General features: G+C 47.8%; 1 protein-coding gene across 1 annotated transcript in view; it reads left to right on the top strand.

Annotated features, from left to right (window-relative positions):
- The first annotated feature begins 878 nt into the window (after window positions 1-878).
- The window catches only part of FLNB (filamin B, beta), a 137,227-nt gene continuing 120,122 nt past the window's right edge, over window positions 879-17,983 (top strand). Inside the window, exon 1 of the mRNA XM_006892284.1 lies at window positions 879-1,170. Within this exon, the coding sequence (XP_006892346.1) occupies window positions 879-1,170 (292 nt within the window). The remainder of the gene's footprint in view (window positions 1,171-17,983) is intronic.

The following is a 17,983-nucleotide window of genomic DNA, read 5'->3' as shown; positions in this document are numbered from 1 at the left end:
TTTTTCCTTTTTTAAAAAAAGTTATTATTACATTTTATTAGTTTTAATGAACATTTACAGAGATTTTGGGTTTTCATTCATTCATTGTTGCACTGTTTTCTCTACCCTCCTCCCCAGTTCTTTCTTCTCCCCTCCCCCGAATGTCTATTTTAATTGTCCAATTGCCACAGTGCTTGTCAAAGCCAGTTCTGTGTGTCCTTTGTCATTCCCTATCACTCCTCCTTGAGAGAGACTTCACCCTGATTCATAAGGAAAAGGGGACGGCGTATTCTGTCATTACACTTCTGAGGCAGAAAATCTTTATGGCAGCCAACAGCCCATAGACCAACTGGTAGATTCGAACAGCTGAGCCACCAGAGTTCCTTTCCACCACATGAGTTCCAAAAGGGGCTCTTAACCTTACTGCATCTATAGATGAACTTGTCTCCCTCAGCACCTCCCCATGCCCAAGCACACCCGGATCCCCAGTCCCCTAACTCCCCACCATCCAACGTCCCTTCCATTCTCTGTGAGCCAGTAGATTCAGGCCTCTGCCTCCTGCCAGTTCTGTGCTCTTGTGAACAAGAAGACCACTGGGAGCGGGTCACAGTGCCTTCTATGGGCGGCAGGGGGCGAGCGCGGACAGGGTACCCTCGCGGCGGGGCGGGCGGGCGGGGCGGGGCTTTGGGGGCGGGACGACGCAACGCGCAGGCGCGGAGCCAGGGGGCCTCGAACAGCCACAGGCGTGTGACCACAAAGCAGCTCCAGTCTCGGCTCCGGTTGCAGTGAGTTCGATTCCCCGCACCCGCTCCTCCTCTGGTTCGTGCTCTCCCGACTCCCGGGTCTACCACCGGTTCCCAGCCGTTTCCCGCGTCCTCGTTCCCTTTCCCGCCGCCAGGATGCCGGTAACCGAGAAGGACCTGGCGGAGGACGCGCCGTGGAAGAAGATCCAGCAGAATACGTTCACGCGTTGGTGCAATGAGCACCTCAAGTGCGTGAACAAACGCATCGGAAACCTGCAGACGGACCTGAGCGACGGGCTGCGGCTGATCGCGCTGCTGGAAGTGCTCAGCCAGAAGCGTATGTACCGCAAGTACCACCAGCGGCCCACCTTCCGCCAGATGCAGCTCGAGAATGTGTCGGTGGCGCTGGAATTCCTGGACCGTGAGAACATCAAGCTCGTGTCCATCGGTGAGTGGTCTGGCCGGGCCCGGTTCCGGCCCGTGGTGCCATCAGGCACGCGCGAGTGCGCCCCGGCTGGGGGGCGGGTGGCCCCCCGAAGCTCGTCCCCACCTCGCTCAGCGGCCGCGCGCTGGGTGTGGGCACGAAGGAGAGGGGCGGCTTTCCCATCGGGATGCGTGCGAAAGTGTCCTCGGTCTCTTCCCTGGTGCCTCCCTGGGGCACGGGACCTCGTTGGTTTGCTTCGTACTCAAGCCCGCACCGTGCGCCCCGGGCTGGCTGTGGGCTGTGGGCTGCGGGCTGGGGCGGAACTGCCGGGGGAGAGGCGAGAAGGTGCTGGATTCCTGGGCCCGCGGCGCCCCCCGGGAGGACCTCATAGTATCAGTACCTCCGATAATAGAGACTGTATGTGGAGGGGAGTGGGGTTGGTGGCACTCATCTGGTCCCGATCGCGCGCCCCAGTGCGCCCAGGCCCGTGCGCAACGGACGTCGCCTGGGAAACTCTGCAGGGAGACCTGCCGATAGACCCTTCTCTGCTCCTGGGGCCCCCCAGCCCTGGTGGTACCTTTTCCACCGTCCCCTGAGTGGGTGTGGGCCCCAAGGTTGGAAGGGGGGTAGGGGGTGTGTGTCCTCTTTAGCTCCCTCCGCTCCCAGCTCAGCTCTGGCCTTGCGCCGAAGGGTGAGCCCGTTCTCCGACGCCCAAGTTATAATTTAGAGGTGGTGGCGACAACAGTAACGGCTGTATTGAACGGAGATTAAACATGTACACAAAACACATCATGAGGGAGCGTAGGTAGGGAGTTGCCTGCCAGCCCAAAGGCTAGCTGTTCAAATCCACTCTGAGAGGGGAAAAAAAAGATAGACAATTTCCTCTCCTCTCCTCTCGTTTGATTTACAGCCTCTGAATACTCATTGGAGGGTCAGCGGTGTGTCATGCGTCTTGCAGGCTGGGATGTCCTTAGACCCACTTTACAGATCAGGAGTTAACTGACCCGAGGCCAGGCGGGTCAAGTAGCAAGAGAGGAATTGAGAATTGAAGGAAGTGGGTGACAATGGGAAGGAGGCTTTTCCCTCCACCCTGCTCACACCAGGGTCTTCCTGAGAGGAGGGAGGTGTTGATGGCTGGATTCCTCTCACCCTCCACTGCAGAGGAAGAAGAGGGGAGTGTGAGGTGACCCCTATGGCCTGGGATAGCTGACACCTTCCAGAAGAACTACATGTCTCCTGAGGAAGTGGGCTGTGATGGCAGGGGAGGGCGTGTGTTCGCGCGCGCTCCCAAGCAACATGAGTGTACCGAGATTGTGTGCCTAAATATATTGTACCTGCCTTCTGTCACGTGGGCCCTTTGCCAGGGAGGGCTTGGCTGCAGCTAAGCCGCCTCTCAAAGCCTGGGCCTGGGGTAACTTCCTCAGGAAGATACCCCAGTGTCAGGATAAGAGGGAGTCAGGTGTGGCTGCTGGGACTTTCTCCAGTGCAAAAGGGGTTCCCTCTAGGCCTCACCTCTTCTGGTCCTCACCCTCACCTTCCCCCACCTATCCTGCAGGTAGAGCTCCTTCCTATTTCCTGGGCCCAGGTGGCTGCCACCTGCCCTGCCCGCCTGGTGCCTCTCAGCCTTGGCCTCCTCTCAGCCAGCCTCCCAGCTCCACTTCTACCCCCTCCCACCCACCCCTGGGTGGCTTCTCTGCTGAAAGGAGCTTTGTGAGGTGCTGCTGTCTTTTAGGAGCGCACCTCCTGGCCTGGAGAGGGTAAGCCTAAGAATTCTCCTGAAATGGCTTCATTTTCAGAAACCATCCCCCTTCTGAGGAATCTCAAGGCCTGGCCAGGCTCAACTTAGAGCCGTCTTTGTTTTAAAATTGTATTTATTTAATTAACAGAACAAAGAAATTTAAAGTAAACCAGGAGTATCCAATGAAATCTCTTAAAAATAAAAGTAAGCAGTCCCTCTCTTCACAAGCAACAGACAATCCAGGGCTGCCTGATTTTACCAGCTGTTTACAGAGGCTCTGTTTAGTTTGGGTTCATATTGGTCCCTCAAGCTTGTACCTCTTATTCTCAACTTTGTTTAGTGCTTTATATTTTTCTGCTTAATTCTCATGGTTTTCATTCCTGAACCCACCCAGGTCACAACATACCCATTGTCCCGCCCTTCCATTGTCCCTCCCCCAAGGCCTCTGAGTTGTTGGCATCTTCATGTTGTGGACAGCGTCCTACCACACATGACATGGCTTTATTATTAGTTTCCCCCCTTTAAAATGATTTCTTCCACCATATTTCCCAAAGTAGCATTCCTGGGTCAAAGGGTGTGACTATGTTTATGACTCTGGCTATGGGCTGCAGAGCTGCTCTCCAGAAAGATCTCACTGCACACAGGTTTGCCGGCCTTTTAGAGAGCTGGAGGGAGGCGTGCCAAATGCCAGAACTCCCTGGGGGTAATATCTGAGGCCTCTTCCCTCTGCCCCTAGGCTGTTCTCCACCATAACCTTTCAGAAGTCACATCCAGCTTAGCCTTCCATTGGTGCATTCCTGCATCTGTCCATTGTACTGTGCAGAGTAATAGTCCAGTTTTGAGACACTCACTGGTGTTTACATCAGCAGAGACTGGGAATGGCGCAGGGCTGGGGAACCTTTTGTTCTGTTGTGCATCTTGTGTGAGTTGGAAGCGATCCTGTAGCACCTACTGACAAGGGTACTGGGCGCTGTACTAAGTGGTTCCCTTGTTGGTCCCACTGGATCTCTGTAGCATCCCGGGGACCAGTGACTGCTCTTCTTGAGCCTCAGTTTCTCAGCTTTATAATACTCTGTCTTAGCCAGTCACAGGGGAGGTTGACGGGCTGGGGCCAGCCCTTGGCATGTGCTAAGTGTTTGAAAGGAGCTGCTGTGGTGAGTTTGCCTCAGGTGAGTCTTGCCTGATGGACTGTGATGAAGAAGGGCCTTTGAGGGGGAGCTGTGGTGGCCTAGTAGCAAGAAGCTGCTCTGCAATCCCAGAGGTACATGGTTCAAATCCATCAGATGCTCTATGGGAGAAGGAGGGGCAATCCCCTCCTGTACCAGTCAGATCCGATTTGACGGTACATATAAAAGAAAAAAAAAATTTAAAAAAAGGGCCTTTGAGTTGGATTTAATGTTAGAAGGTGAGGGAGTAAGTTTGTGTCTCATAAGAGGGAAATCTACTTCATTGGTCTTTTTGTTTAAATTTTATTAGTTTTAATGAACATTTACAGAGATTTTGGGTTCTCATTCATTCATTGTTGCACTGTGGTGTTTTTGGTGGAGATTTTCTGCTACCTCATGGGTGATGTATGATTCCATGATCAGGAATGTCCGAAAATACACATTGTGGACTTCACCAGAGCTGTGCACTGAGCTCTGAGATGGGAGATGGCCACATCTCACAGCTGCCAGAGAAGAGTGGCTTTTCTGCGTGGACTGCATGGCAGACCTGGCTACTCTCCTCTGTGACTCTTTGCAAGGTGGACCCATCTCAGGCTCTGTCCAAAAGTGGCAGATTTTCTTACATTTCTTGTTACATCCCGGGCAGCTCCTAATGGAGCCTGGACATATTTAATACCTGTTGTCTGCCAGAACCTGGCAGTCTTACTTTGTTTTACTTAAAACCTTTCTAACCTTGAAGCCCAGCCAATTTGGAGACAAAGGGGTCTCCCGCCTCAAAGATGACAAGCCAGGCTGCCTAGAAATTTGGGCATGTATTTTGGTTTGGTCTTGGAAAGAAAGAAATTCTTTCCTTTTCGGAGGATGTGGTCTGAGCCTAATGTTTACTGAAGTCACTTGTGGCAGCCTGGTGCCCCAGAGCTGGCCAGCGCACGTCCCCTGGGATGTCAGGTCACTGGGCAGAGGTGCCAGGTGAGGGGGTCAGTCCCTCTTTCCTAGCCTCCTAGTCTTACCCACTCCTAAGAAATAGAGAGCCCTTCCTTTTCTTTGTTTTTATAATGCTGTTATTATGTGACATCCAGTCTCTTGCAGCTCATAGCAATCCTATGTACAACAGCTCTAAACCCTGCTCTATCCCTTACCAATCTTATTGTCTCCAACACACCTACGCCCATTACCCCAGTGACTGAATCAGCAGTCCACCTCATTGAGAGTCCTCTCCTGTGCTGTCCTTCTACCCTCCCAAGTAGGACGGCTCTCTCCAAGGACTGATCCCTCCTTGCAAAATGTCCATAGTATGTCAGATGGAGCTTCTGAATCCTTGCCTCCAAGCAGCAGACTGGCTTCACCCTCTCCAGGACAAACTTATTTGTTCTCCTAGCAGTCCATGGTATATTCTATACTCGTAGAAACATGTTTTATTTACTGTTATTATTGAGAATATACGTATAATAAAGCATGCACCAGTTCAGCACTTTCTACCAGGTCCAGTTCAGTAATGGCATATGTACACCCTTTCTCTTCTGAGTTGTTCCTCTGCTATTAATGTGATCTCACTTCTCCCCGAAGTTCCTGTCTAATCTGGGTTGCTGGCTGTTTGATATAGATAAGTCTTAAAAGAACACACCATTTGGGGAGCTCTGGTGGCCTAGTGGCAAGAAGCTGCACTACAATCCCAGAGGTGTACGGTTCGAATTCACCAGATGCTCTGCCAGAGAAGGAGGAGCAATATCCTCCTGTACCAGTCAGATCTGATTTGACGGTACACGCACACAAAATAATAAAAATAAAAAGGGGAAAAAACCTAAAAACACACTGTTCAAGGCAGACAAAGCATTTTTGACTAGTTAAATAAAACTGTTATTGGGCTGTAAGAAGACTTTAGGGGATATTTTATTGGCTTAAAGTGTAAAGAGTAGATCAGGACAATACTTTGAGGGCTCATCCAACCTGCAGGGTTCCGGAAACTACCTTCTCTTCCCTGACTGTCTAGCAAATGCCAGTATGTCTTTTGGGTAATGTGGTCCAGACACAGAGTGTATAAAATGTAGCAAAACAGTTTTATTAGCATTAATAACCTTCTGGACTGTTTGCTGCAAGGTTAACACATCCATGGGAGAGGTACCTTGTATGTGGTTAGGAGTCATAGTTCAAATCCCCCTTGTCGCTGTTTTGTGCCAGTGAATCAGAACTGACTCAAAGCTGAGCCTCGAGCAGGTTTTCAGAGGCAGTAAGTCGCAGAGAGATTACCCATCTTCCTCCCACAGAGCAGTAGTAGGTGGGTTCAAACTGCTACCCATCTTCCTCCCACAGAGCAGTAGGTAGGTTCAAACTGCCTGCCTTCAGGTTGACAGAGCAGCTTAACCACTGGGCCACTGGAGCTCCCTTGTTGCCAACCAGCTGTAAGGAGACTTAGGGAAAATGAGGATAGTGACTACCTCCTTTAAAGGTTCTAAAGATTCAGCATATTCATGCTTCTTCTCATGTGCTTGGACTCATTCATGACACACAATAAGAGCTGCATGAGTGCTTGCTAAATAAATAAGGCCCTGTCTGTCTAACCATGTTCTCAAAAGCCCTGATGGAGAGCTTTGCACAGTGGAAGGCCATTTCAAGTCAGCGGTGCTTGGGGAGACCAGCTTGCTTGGCTCCTGTGGACACTGCTTACTGTGATGTGGTGATAGACTGTCCCGAGGGTGTCGCACAAGTGGAAGGGGCTGACCCCTGGGGTGTTATGGCTGCCTCAGCGGCCCATTCACACCAGCTTTGTTTCCGAGCTGGACAGGAGCTCCGGGTGGCTGGTCATTCCAACCTCCCACCCCGTTCAGGAATCTCTGGGCCAAATCACTTCCAGATGGTGGCTGGGCTCCATGGCGCTCCTCCAGCAGTGAGAGCCAGCGTGCCAGGCTGCAGCCGCCTTCGTTCTTGGAGTCTGTGCTGCAGCAGGGCTTTGATTGGGAGCCAGATTGTCTCCTGGGCACACCCACTGCAGGTCCTGTGTTGAGGCGGTGTGGGGAGCCCCCCCTGAGTGGGTTAGTGGGGGCCGCTCTGCTCTGTGAAGCTGCCGATGCGCAAGGCTTGAGGCCTTCCATCAAGATGCTCCACGGCCAGGGATGTCAAGTCTTCCTGCCTTTACTACACCCAGCCTCCAGATCAGTACATTTGCTGCCAAACTGGGCATGCAGTAGACTAATGGAGCACAACTGGGCAGTTTCATCTTCTGTTCATAGGGTTCTTATGATTTTTAGCTACCTGACAGCACTAAGAGCAACAGTAGTGACTCAGGGCGCGGACCTGAAGCCAGACTTCCTGCATTTTAATTCCTGCGCTGCCTCTTAACTGCTGTTCGACCTTAGGCCACTGCTTTAACCTTTCTGGGCCTCAGTTTCTTTATCTGTATAATGGAAGAAATGAACTGTCATCCTTCATTGAGTGGAATAGTACAATGTCTGGCATTATCGTTGTTACTAATTGTTACTACTTATGTGCTCTTGTCTTCCCTCCCATCTCTTCCGCCAAGCCTGATGATTTTGTGGGATTCTTACATCATGGTAACTATGTTATTTCCTCTTACCTGAAACCTCTGGTGAAGACATCTCCCCAGCCTCTTTTTCTTACTTATTTAACAGGAAGTGAAAGGCCTGAATTGAATCAGGGCAGGGCAGTGTGGTCCCTCAACAGCCAGCCCCAGGGGAAGGATGGGCAAGTAGCAGGGAGTGTCCTGTTGAGAGGTCTTCCCAAGCCCTCTGAAGACTGTGAAAAATGCAGATTCTGATTTATTGGCTGGAGTGCAGGCGGAGGTTCTGTCTCCTGTTCCAGGATGTCACTGTGGGGAGCCAAGACCATGCTGACAAGCCTTCTGGACAGGAGGAGACCTGTTCCCAGGCTGGAGTGGCTGCCTGGAGGAAGAGGCCTTTAAGCCAAGGCCTAAAACTTGACTAAGAATTAGCTAAGTGAGCACACAGTTAGCTATGTGAGCACAGAAGTGCAAGAGCACGCCGAGCAAATGTGTGTGGGGTGTGTGGAGATGTGGGGTGTGTGTCAGCTAATCGGCTGGAGGTCACAGTGCAGGTGTCAGGGCTAACAGGCAAAAACTAGCTAGCTTTCGGAGATGGCACATTGCCAGCCAGATGCCCTCCGTGAGTGAGCCTTGGGTGGAGTTGGTGAACCTGCCCTATGTGGATCGTCCACCTGGAGATCTCTCAACCACCTTATTCAAGTCATTCATTTCAGTATCAGTAATTAAAAAAAAGAATCATATGCACCTTCTTTGTATTTGTGCATTTATTTATAAACTATATATACCTATCATTGCCAGTCTGTGTATTAAATAATTGTTGGGTACTGTTGAGTCTGAACCAACCCACAACTGACCCTCAGGCAGGCTTATTATGTTCAATAGTAGCAAAGTTTCATTTCCTTTTAGTTCGGCGATTCAAATATGTTAGTTGTTAGGTGCCATCATCCAGTTGGCTTTGGCCCATAGTGACCCTGGGAACAGCAGATCTGAACCCTGTCCTGTCCTGTGCCGTCCTCACATTCCTGACACACTGGAGCCCGCTGCAGCAGTCACTGTCACTGATTCAAATATAAGATCTGATTTTTTTTCTGCACCCTTGTGGTTTACCTTGTGCACCTTGAGCTGCCCAGACCTGATTTTGGAAGCCTCTGAGAACCTACATTTCTCTTTGGAATTTTTCTTTTCTTTGCATATTGTTGCAGAGATCAGATGGCTTAGAGGTAAAGTATTGCGCTGCCAACACAGAGGTACGTGGTTTGAATCCATCAGCTACTCTGGAAGAAAGATGGACAGTCGTCTCCTGTGTGATTTCCTGCCTTTGAAAACCCTCTGTAGGGGGAACTGTATGTTGGCTCAGACTCAGTGGTATACACAGCACATATTGTTAGTAATACAGATTTTGTTTTCATCTTTAATTATCCTTAGTCGAGGAGCTGAATCTACAGTTGTAACCCTAGCCATAACTAGATGAATGGATGGAATGGAATGATCCTTTACTGTCTAAACGAGTCTCTTTCCTGCTGTTGTAACAATTAAAATGGCTGTCCATTCTCTGCTTTTTAGACACTGCTCACATTACTGTTGTAAATCTGGTTATTCATTAAATGTGTTCAATGATTATCAGACTGGCTGCATTATCATACAGTAAGTGACAGTACTTTATCGGAAGATGGTCTAAAATGTTTAAGAGTGTCCTGGGGAGCTGAGTCCATGTATTCAGGGAAAGCTTCCTAGGAAAGATGATTAGAAAACCAAATGGTTTCCTTTGCATTTACAAAACGAAACAGTAGGTGAGAGAATACATTGTGTAAAGAGGAGGACTACTGGATATTTTAATCATGCTCACTTAGAGTCAATGTATTATGTTTCTGGGTTTCTTTTTTTGGCAAGAAAAATCCCAAGTTACACAGTTACGGCTTTTTTCCTAGGAGCCTTACAATAGTGGCCTGAAATATGTTCCTTTAATATATTGTAAATGGTGGTTACAAGGATTTTTACAAACTGTTCAGTTGTGAAAACAATTTTGATGTGCCCTTACTTACGACTATTGTCTAATTAATTACAGAATTTGCCCGAGAAGACTATGTGCTTCTCCTGATCCCTTTTTGATTAGTAAGGTGTTCTTTGGATGCAGTATGGTATTCTTGGCCAAAATGGTCAAGCTCTTTCAAGAAAAGTTTTTCACTTAGTCAGGCCTGGCTGTTAGACTGAGTTATTTTGACAGAAGAGACTGACTTTTCCCCTTCTCCCCCCTCAGCCCCTTTGAAATCTGGCTTCTCTCAGCAATCCAGGGACGAAACTTTGAGAGTACATTTCTCCCGCTGGAGCCCAGCAGTTCTCCTTAACAAAAATGCATGTGGATGATGCTGTTTGACCTAGTGCCACGGTGTGCACACACATAATGCTTCCTTTTGTATGAAGTCCACTTTGTGTGTAGAGATGGTGCCAAGAAAATAAAGAAATAGATCTGTCTTGGAGAGCATGAAACCAACTTTCTCCTTGGAGGCTGAGATTTCTAAGCTCTGTCTCACATACTTTGGGCATGTGGCCAGGAGAGACCAGTCCTTGAAGAAGGACATCATGCTCAGAAGGGTGGAGGGACAGCACAGGAGAGGAAGACCCCGGATGAAGTGCATTGATGCAGTAATGGGGGTAATGGGGTAGGTGTGTCAGAATCAGTGAGATTGGCTCAGGACAGGGCAGGGTTCAGAGCTGCTGCACATAGGGTCGCTATGGGTCGCAGGTGACTCAAAAGCACATAATGACATCAACAACAACAGGTGTTAAAATGGTTGGTTGTTAACCAAAAGGAGAATGTAGAAACCACCAGTTACTCTACAAGAGAAGTGTCTCCTTGTATAACTATGAAATCAAAAGCAAACCTGCTGGCAGGAGTTAATTATGAGAAAGGCCATCTTTCTCCCGTGGAGCTGTCAGTGGGTTTGAGGAGATGACCTTTTTATTGGTAGCCTAGCACATAAAGCGCTCTGCCAGCAGGCCTCTGTGGAAACTCCTTGGAGCAGGCCTGCTCTGCCCCTGTGGGACCACTGTGAGCTGAAATGACTCAGTGTTTTAGTTTGCTGTGCACATTTGCACCGTCCTGAGTGCATATATGCTTTATCATTTCTGTCCTCAGTGTTACCTTTGTGTGCCATTCTGTGGAGTGTGACTCATAGTGACCCTGTGAACAACAAGAAGTCTCCTAATCTATGCTCGAGCCCATTGTTACAATCATTGTGTCACTCCGTCTTCTGGAGGATCTTCCTCTCTTGTTCTGACCCTTCACCTTTCCTGCTTTTGCCAAGGACTTGCCCCTCCTCACTACATGCCCAAAGTGTGTGGAATGGAGTTTTCATGTCCATTGGCTGGTCAGTGCTCTTCTCCAGCTCCACAATTCAAATGCATCAGTTCTTCCATCATCCTTATTCATTGTCCAATTTTCAGATGCATGAGAAGCAATTGAAAATGCCATGGATGGCTAGGATCAGGCACACTTTAGTCTGCAGCACTTTGAGGAGATCCTAGACAGTCCATGGCTCTAAGTCCATTTCTGTTTTCCAGATGGAGAACTGAGGTTCAAATCTCCTCAGCTGCTAAGACCAGGCAGGAAGCGTGCTCCAAGCTGGGTACCACACTCGTTAAGTAAAACAGGCGCAAGAGACACTGTGCTGTCCGAACTCAGCGAGACTGCCTGGCCTTGCCTCCTTTGCGGGATGCCTCTTACCACTTTTCTGTCACTATTATTGCAGAATGTCTTGAACTTTGCGTCTCTGACGAGTTTCTAACTTTGTTTTTTACCCCCTTCAGTTTCTCAGAATTTCTTTCCCAGGTTTACCCTGAGTTGATGTGGGTGCAGAGTTTTCTGTTGATTAGTTTTATTTCTTTTTGCATCTACCTCTGTATTCATTTGGGCTTGCTAAGTGTAAAATTGAAATATCTGTTACACAGAACAGGACATTTTTTTGGAGGGCCCATTCACCTTCTTACCTTTTCCAATATTGAAGCGCTTTTAATATCAAGGCCTCTCTGTGGGGATACTTGTCTAGTTCTTCTCTGGCCTTTGTTTCATTTCCAGGGGGTGGGCAGTGATATCACTAGAGACCCAACAGGATAGGAACGACCTGAAGTTGCCATCTTTGTGCGGCCTGCCTGGCAAAAGTGAGGGTGGAGATGGTGGTGGTTATATGCCATTGAGTTGAAACAGACTCATAGCTGAGCCTCCAGTGGGTTTTCAGAGGCTGCAAATCGCACAGGAAGAGATTGTCCATCTTTGCCTCATTGAGCAGCTGGTGGATTTGAACTGCTTGCCTTTGGGTTGGCAGCAGAGCTCTTCTACCACTCAGCCACCACAGCTCCCTGAGGATGGAGGTGCCCCTGGAATTCCTCCTCGTTGTCTTAGGGAGCTTAAAGCGTTCACCTCCGAGGAATATTGGGGAATATGCTGGTATCCAGCTGTACAGGGGACTCATGTTCACTGGCACAGCTGATCTCTGTCAGAAATGCCCTTAGCCACATCTTCCTTTAAATATTAACTGGTGGGAGGGTGCTGGGCCGTGTTTTTGGAACTGAGCAGCTTGGCTTTTCTCCGGCTGCTGGCCTTGGCACAAGTGGGCAGCCTGCTTCCGGCCCACGCAGGCTGCTCTCTGCTAATCTTCAAGGGACCCTCTGGGCTTCTGCTGTTCTCCACAGCAGGAAGCCATGTGCACCAGAGCTGAACTTCTGTTCCCCAGGGCCTTCTGGGCAGCTCTGCTTCTGAGAGAGAAAGCCGGTCTGTCTGGCCTAGTCCGAGCTCAGCCTCCCCAGAAATCTCGAGGCTGGCTTGTTGAAAGGTCTGGGCGTTAACACAACACTCCTGTTCTCCTCTGTGTAGGCTCTTTATGCTGGCATGAATTCCTTTTCTCATGGAGATCTGAAAGCGCCTTTGACTAAATGGGTCACCTTTCTGGGTATTTTCATAAGGCCGGTCAGCTCTTACCATGCCAGGCAACTTTTCTGGAATTTCCTTTCAGATATAAAGAGAACCAAAGAGGTTGGAATTAGTTGGAACACAGGGTGGAATTTTGACTTTTGCTCTATAGGGAAATGGGTGGGGTGCTGTGGCAAGAACTATGTAAATTTACTGTGGCCCATAAATCCAGGTTTTAAGATTAAAAAAGACAAGCAGCAGGCTGTCCACACACAGGACTGGTGTGTGATACCTTCTGCCTTCGCCTGTGTGTGCCCGAGGGAGACGCTGGTTCCCCTGGGATTCATAGTGGGTAAAATCAGATTCTCGGCTTGCTTTCCTGCTATGCCCTGGGTCCTGTCCCTCCCTCCCATTCCTCAAACCACCTTAGTGACTCAAGCAGTTAAGGCTCGAGGTTCTTATCCAGCAGTGCCTTGGAGGGAAGGCCTGGCAAACTACTTCTGAAAAGCCAGCCATTGAAAAATCCTGTGTGCAGTTCTCCCTTGACTCAAAATATGGTCACCTATCATCTGGACAACAGTAGGAAGAATGAATCACACTCCTCATGGGAAACACACTGTGATTTCCCTGCACCCTCTGATTCCAGGGGAATGGGAATGATTTCATGTTCCACAGCCCATGGGAAGCACTTCCCTGCCCAAAGTGATTGTGCTTTTTGCAGAGCAAAGTGGGCCAGACAGAGGCCGACGATCAGGGCCCCTGCCCCTCAGGTGCTGAGGACTCTAGGCTCAGCGCAGCCCAAACTTAGGCTTTTGAGTTTTGTTTCTGTTAAATGAACAGAGTTCTGGCTTCTGTTTATAAAATTCCTAGTCAACAAGGGGCCCTTCTGTGGAGCCTCCTTCATTGAGGGCCAAATCAGAAAAGGCCCCAATTGGAAGAGCTCTGGTGGGTCTTGGCTTGAAAGCACGGAGCAGTGACTTGTCACATTCTTTATCTCCACTAAAGGAGGCAAACTGGTACCCTGGGGAATGCCTCTTCTGTGGGGAAGTCCTTCACAGGAAGTGATCTGGTGTCACCTTACACAGTCCTGCAGGCCTATCTATCTCTCTTACCATAATTGTATCACCTGCTCCTGTTTCTTGGCTCTCTGGCTTGACATGGGTGAGGAGTCACACTGGAGGTTGGAGGCCACCAGGCCTCCCCTCCCCTGGGCACCCATGGCCTTCTCTAGCCCTCGTCACATTTTATAATCTACTGTGGCATATTGGTGCCCTAACTTGCCTGTCTTACTGTCCACAGAGTGATCCAGGCCGGGCTCTGTGTCCCTCATTCACCTCGGTGGCTCTATGCCCTTTAGCTTGCTTGTGTAGATTGACTAAGTTCATTACCATGCATTTACTTTCATGAAGAACAAAATGATGGTCCTTTAAAACATGTGGTGAAGTAGGTTCTGAGACAAGACAAGGGGTTTGAGCACATTGAGTGGAGACTGATGATGGCACAGAATCGCCAAGGTTGGGCTGAATAAAAGATTGCTGTGAGTCATAGATGCCTCAGTGGCACCAGCAGCAGGTGCCTGGTCCTGGGCACCCAGCAGAACACCTGTGTTTGGAACACTCTAGGTTCCTAGGTGGTACAGTGGTTAAATACTTAGCTACCAACCAGAAGATCAGCAGTTTGAGCCTGGCAGCCACCGTCTGTGTAGAAGCAAAGTGTGGCATTTGGCTTCTGTAAAGGTTTTCAGCTTTGCAAGCAGTACAGGGCAGATCTACCTGGTCCTGTGAGGCTTCTGGGGGGTCATTAGAGATCCTGTGATGGATCTAATCCTGATGGGATTGGTTTGGGTTTTAGAACTGTGATGCTGAGTTTAAAGATGTTAGCGCTTCAGGTTCATTCTCTCGGGCATCTGTGGTTTGCTTTAACTCTTTGAGAATAAAATAGTTTGTTGTAAGGCTCAGAATATGGATAAAAACTCAAGCCACCGAGAGCCGGAATGATCACAGTAATAGATCTAGTAAAGAACATTTACACTGAAAACTGCTTTTCAATAATAACGAAATGAAACCTTTTTATGGCAATCCTTGTTATGCAAATCAGGAGTTATGCAAATCAGGAAGCTGAGGCGCACCCAGGATCAGCCAGCCGTTTTGTGGCATGTTGTGACTCAAACCTTTGTCTGAGCTTTTAATCCTCCTCTTTTGCTGCTTCTTCAAAGGAAAACCATTATCTTCCAGAATGTACTTCAAATCTTCTTAAGATGGAAAAAAGAATAACATTTATAGTGTTTGTTTTGCAAAAAAATAACAAGAACACCAAAAATTACAATGTAAATAGGAACATCCTTATAAAGTACCTTAATCTTTTTTCCTACCTGTGGGGTTATGGGGAAGAGGAAGGTGCATTTTTTGGAGAAAAAGAAGGGAAGCTTGGACTGGAAACATTTTGGGAAATCACTTCATCCTTGAGTTACTTCTGAGCTTTTGGCTAACATGAAAATTGGAGGCCTTATTTGAGTCTTGTTATGGTTAGCACATTGTCTTTGGTCTAGAAATATATTTTTGACCCACCATGGAGTGGGGGTGTTCCAGTCACTTTTTCTTAAAGGTTTTTAGGTTGTTGTTATGTGCCATCGAATTGTTTGCGACTCATAGTGACCCTATGTACAAGAGCACTAAACGCCGTCCTATCCTGTGCCAACCTCGCTGTCTCAAACACATTCATTCCCACCATTCCACTCACAGAATCGATCCATCTCATTGAGCGTCTTCCTCTCCTGCACCACCCCTCCACTCTCCCAAACATGATGTCCCTCTCCAAGGACCAGTCCCTCATTGCAACATGCCCAAAGTATGTCAGACGAAGCTTCAGAATTCTTGACTCCAGGGAACATTCTGGCTTCACCCTCTCCAGGACAAACCTGTTTGTTCTCCTAGCAGTTGATGGTATATTCAACACTCTTCTCCAGCACCACAACTCAAAGGCATCAATTCTCTTTCTATCATCCCTATTCACTGTCTAATGTAATTGCAAAGACTATAGCCTGGATCAGGTGCACCTTAGTCTCCAGCCTGATGTCGTTGCACTTCAGTTTTTAGGAGCAACTTTTTATTGAAATGGCCAGAGTCTCTAGCTGTTATGCTTGGTGACTGTTGGGACTTGAAGGTCTGCCCAGAACAGAGACTCATTTAACATTTTATTTTAAACTGTGGTAAATACTTACATGGAGTCTTCAGATGTTGCAAACTGTTAACAAACTTGTTAGCTGTTGACCCTGAGCTTGGGAAGTTTAAGTTCACACACAGGCAACGTGGTAGGAAGTCCTGGTGACCACCTTCCAGCCATTGGAACCTCTCTGGAGCACACAGTTATACTCTGAAACACAGGTGTCACTACAAGTCAGATTTGACTAACAACTGGGTAAATTATGCATGTTTGTCTCTATGTGCATATACATGTTGTTGTTGTTGTGTACTGTTGAATAAGAACTTACTCACAGCTGACCCTCCAGTAGGTTTTCAGAGGGACTAAATTGCACAGGAGATTTCCCATCTTTCTCCAAGGAGCAACTGGTGGATTCAAACCACTTGTCTTTGGGATGGTAGCCCAGTTCCTTACCACTTGGCCACCAGATGCATAAACTATAAATGTTGGCCATGTTAACTAACATTTTTTTTACATATACAATTCAGTGACACTGTAAATTGTGCAACCCTCACTTAAGAACTTGGTCAGCTCTAGAATACTTTAAATATGTCCAAAATTTATCTCCAGCAGAATGTAGATGGACAAGTTTTATCTATACCTACTTGGAAATGTAAAGGTTCTTTTTGTTGTTGCCAGGATACATAGTAGAATATGTTTCAACAATTTGTACATGTTCAATTCAGTGACACTCATATCATTTAAGGTAAAGCTGTACAAGCATCCTGATTCCTTTCCTAAGTTATTCCTCCTCCATTAGCATACACTCATTTCCCACCCTAAGTTCTTTTGAATTTCCTTTGTTTCTTTGATTCCATATAGATCTTAAATGAACACAACACTCAAGGCAGACATTCTTTACTAGGTAAAAACAAACTATTTTTATGAAGTTTTTATGAAGAGAATTTGAAATTTAGTTCATCAGTGTCCTTTTGGTCAAGATTTTTCAGTAGAATCATTGGTGAAACTCTTCTATTTGGCAGCCAGGTACATCCAGATCTTTTAGTCTCAGGGCACGGGGACAGTTGTTCATGGATGCAGGCATAAAGCTATTGAGCCTAGCTCTGAACAGTGGATTATCTAATGGGAAAAAGGGCACAAACAGCAAAAGGCAATAAGTACATGGAGCCTCATATAAAGTAAAAGCTTGTGAACTTTGAAGTCTAGAAATTGTACGTAATCATAGGGTCTTCCTGGTGCCAGGAACCATTTCTTCAATGAAAGGCAAGTACCTGATATATTCATTCTCATTCTCTCTGTCTCTCTCTCTCTCTCTGAGACCTAATGTTAAGAAGCTGGGCTATAATTCCAAAGACATGCAGTTTGAATCCATAATCCAGATTTGAGGTCTGTATATCTATCTCCCAATCCTTGGTAGAAGGCAAGAACCCTGAGTCAAAACCAGTGATCATTTTTAGTATATGGAGGGAGCGCTGGTAGCCTAGTAGGAAACTACACTGTAATCCCAAAGGCATGTGGTTTGAATTCACCAGCAGCTCCCCTGAAGGACGGTCAGCCTCTTCCATATGATTTACTGTCTCTCAAAAATCCGTTGGAGTGTCAGCTATTATGGGTCAGTTCTGACTCTAGATAGATAGATAGATAGAAATATAGGATAGATATATGAAGCAGCTCTGGTGGCTTTGTGGTAAGAAGCTGTGCTGCAGTCCCAAAGGCATGCAGTTCACCTGCTCCACAGGAGAAAGATGGACAGTCTCCTCCTGTGGGATTGCCTCTGAAAACCCACCTGAGGGTCAGCTTGGTTGGACTAGCCAGTGCAGATTGGATGTAGGCCACACCCCCAAGGAAACGGCCTTTTCTGCTGATTGGCTGCTCTCATCAGGTCACAACATGGAGGGTGAGGACATAATCTCTGTCCAACCACGAGTTGATCACTTCAGCCATCCCGCTGCGAAGTTCCTCTTCTCTCCCTTCTCCTTCATCTTACTCTCCCTTGCCCCACCTCCTCTCTTTGCTCTTTCTCCTCCTCCTGTTATGGTCCCTCAGACCAGAGGAGGAAGTGACCTAATTAGCCCAGGAAGGAGAGAGGTAGCTGGGATTATGCCCAGAAATCGGTCAAAAATATCTGGTACCTAATGAGCTGTTTTTGGAAGAAAAGGTGACCAGAGTTTTTGAGTAACAGTTGGATAGGAACCTTCAGCCGTGGCCCCTGGTCTTCTGGCCAAGCTCCTGAAGGATAAGATCCAGGTGCTTGTGCTCCTGACATCTCTCCTCACTTTCCCTCTTCTCCTATTTGGCTAATGGATCTGTTTTAAAAAACTAGTTCCTTTGCATGTTTGTTTTTTGTT

This window comes from Elephantulus edwardii, unplaced genomic scaffold (genome assembly GCF_000299155.1).
Source record: "Elephantulus edwardii isolate Elephantulus edwardi_28Jun2011 unplaced genomic scaffold, EleEdw1.0 scaffold00113, whole genome shotgun sequence".
NCBI lineage: Eukaryota > Metazoa > Chordata > Mammalia > Macroscelidea > Macroscelididae > Elephantulus > Elephantulus edwardii.
Note: the sequence above shows the minus strand (reverse complement) of the source record. Positions and strands in the feature narration are given on the sequence as shown.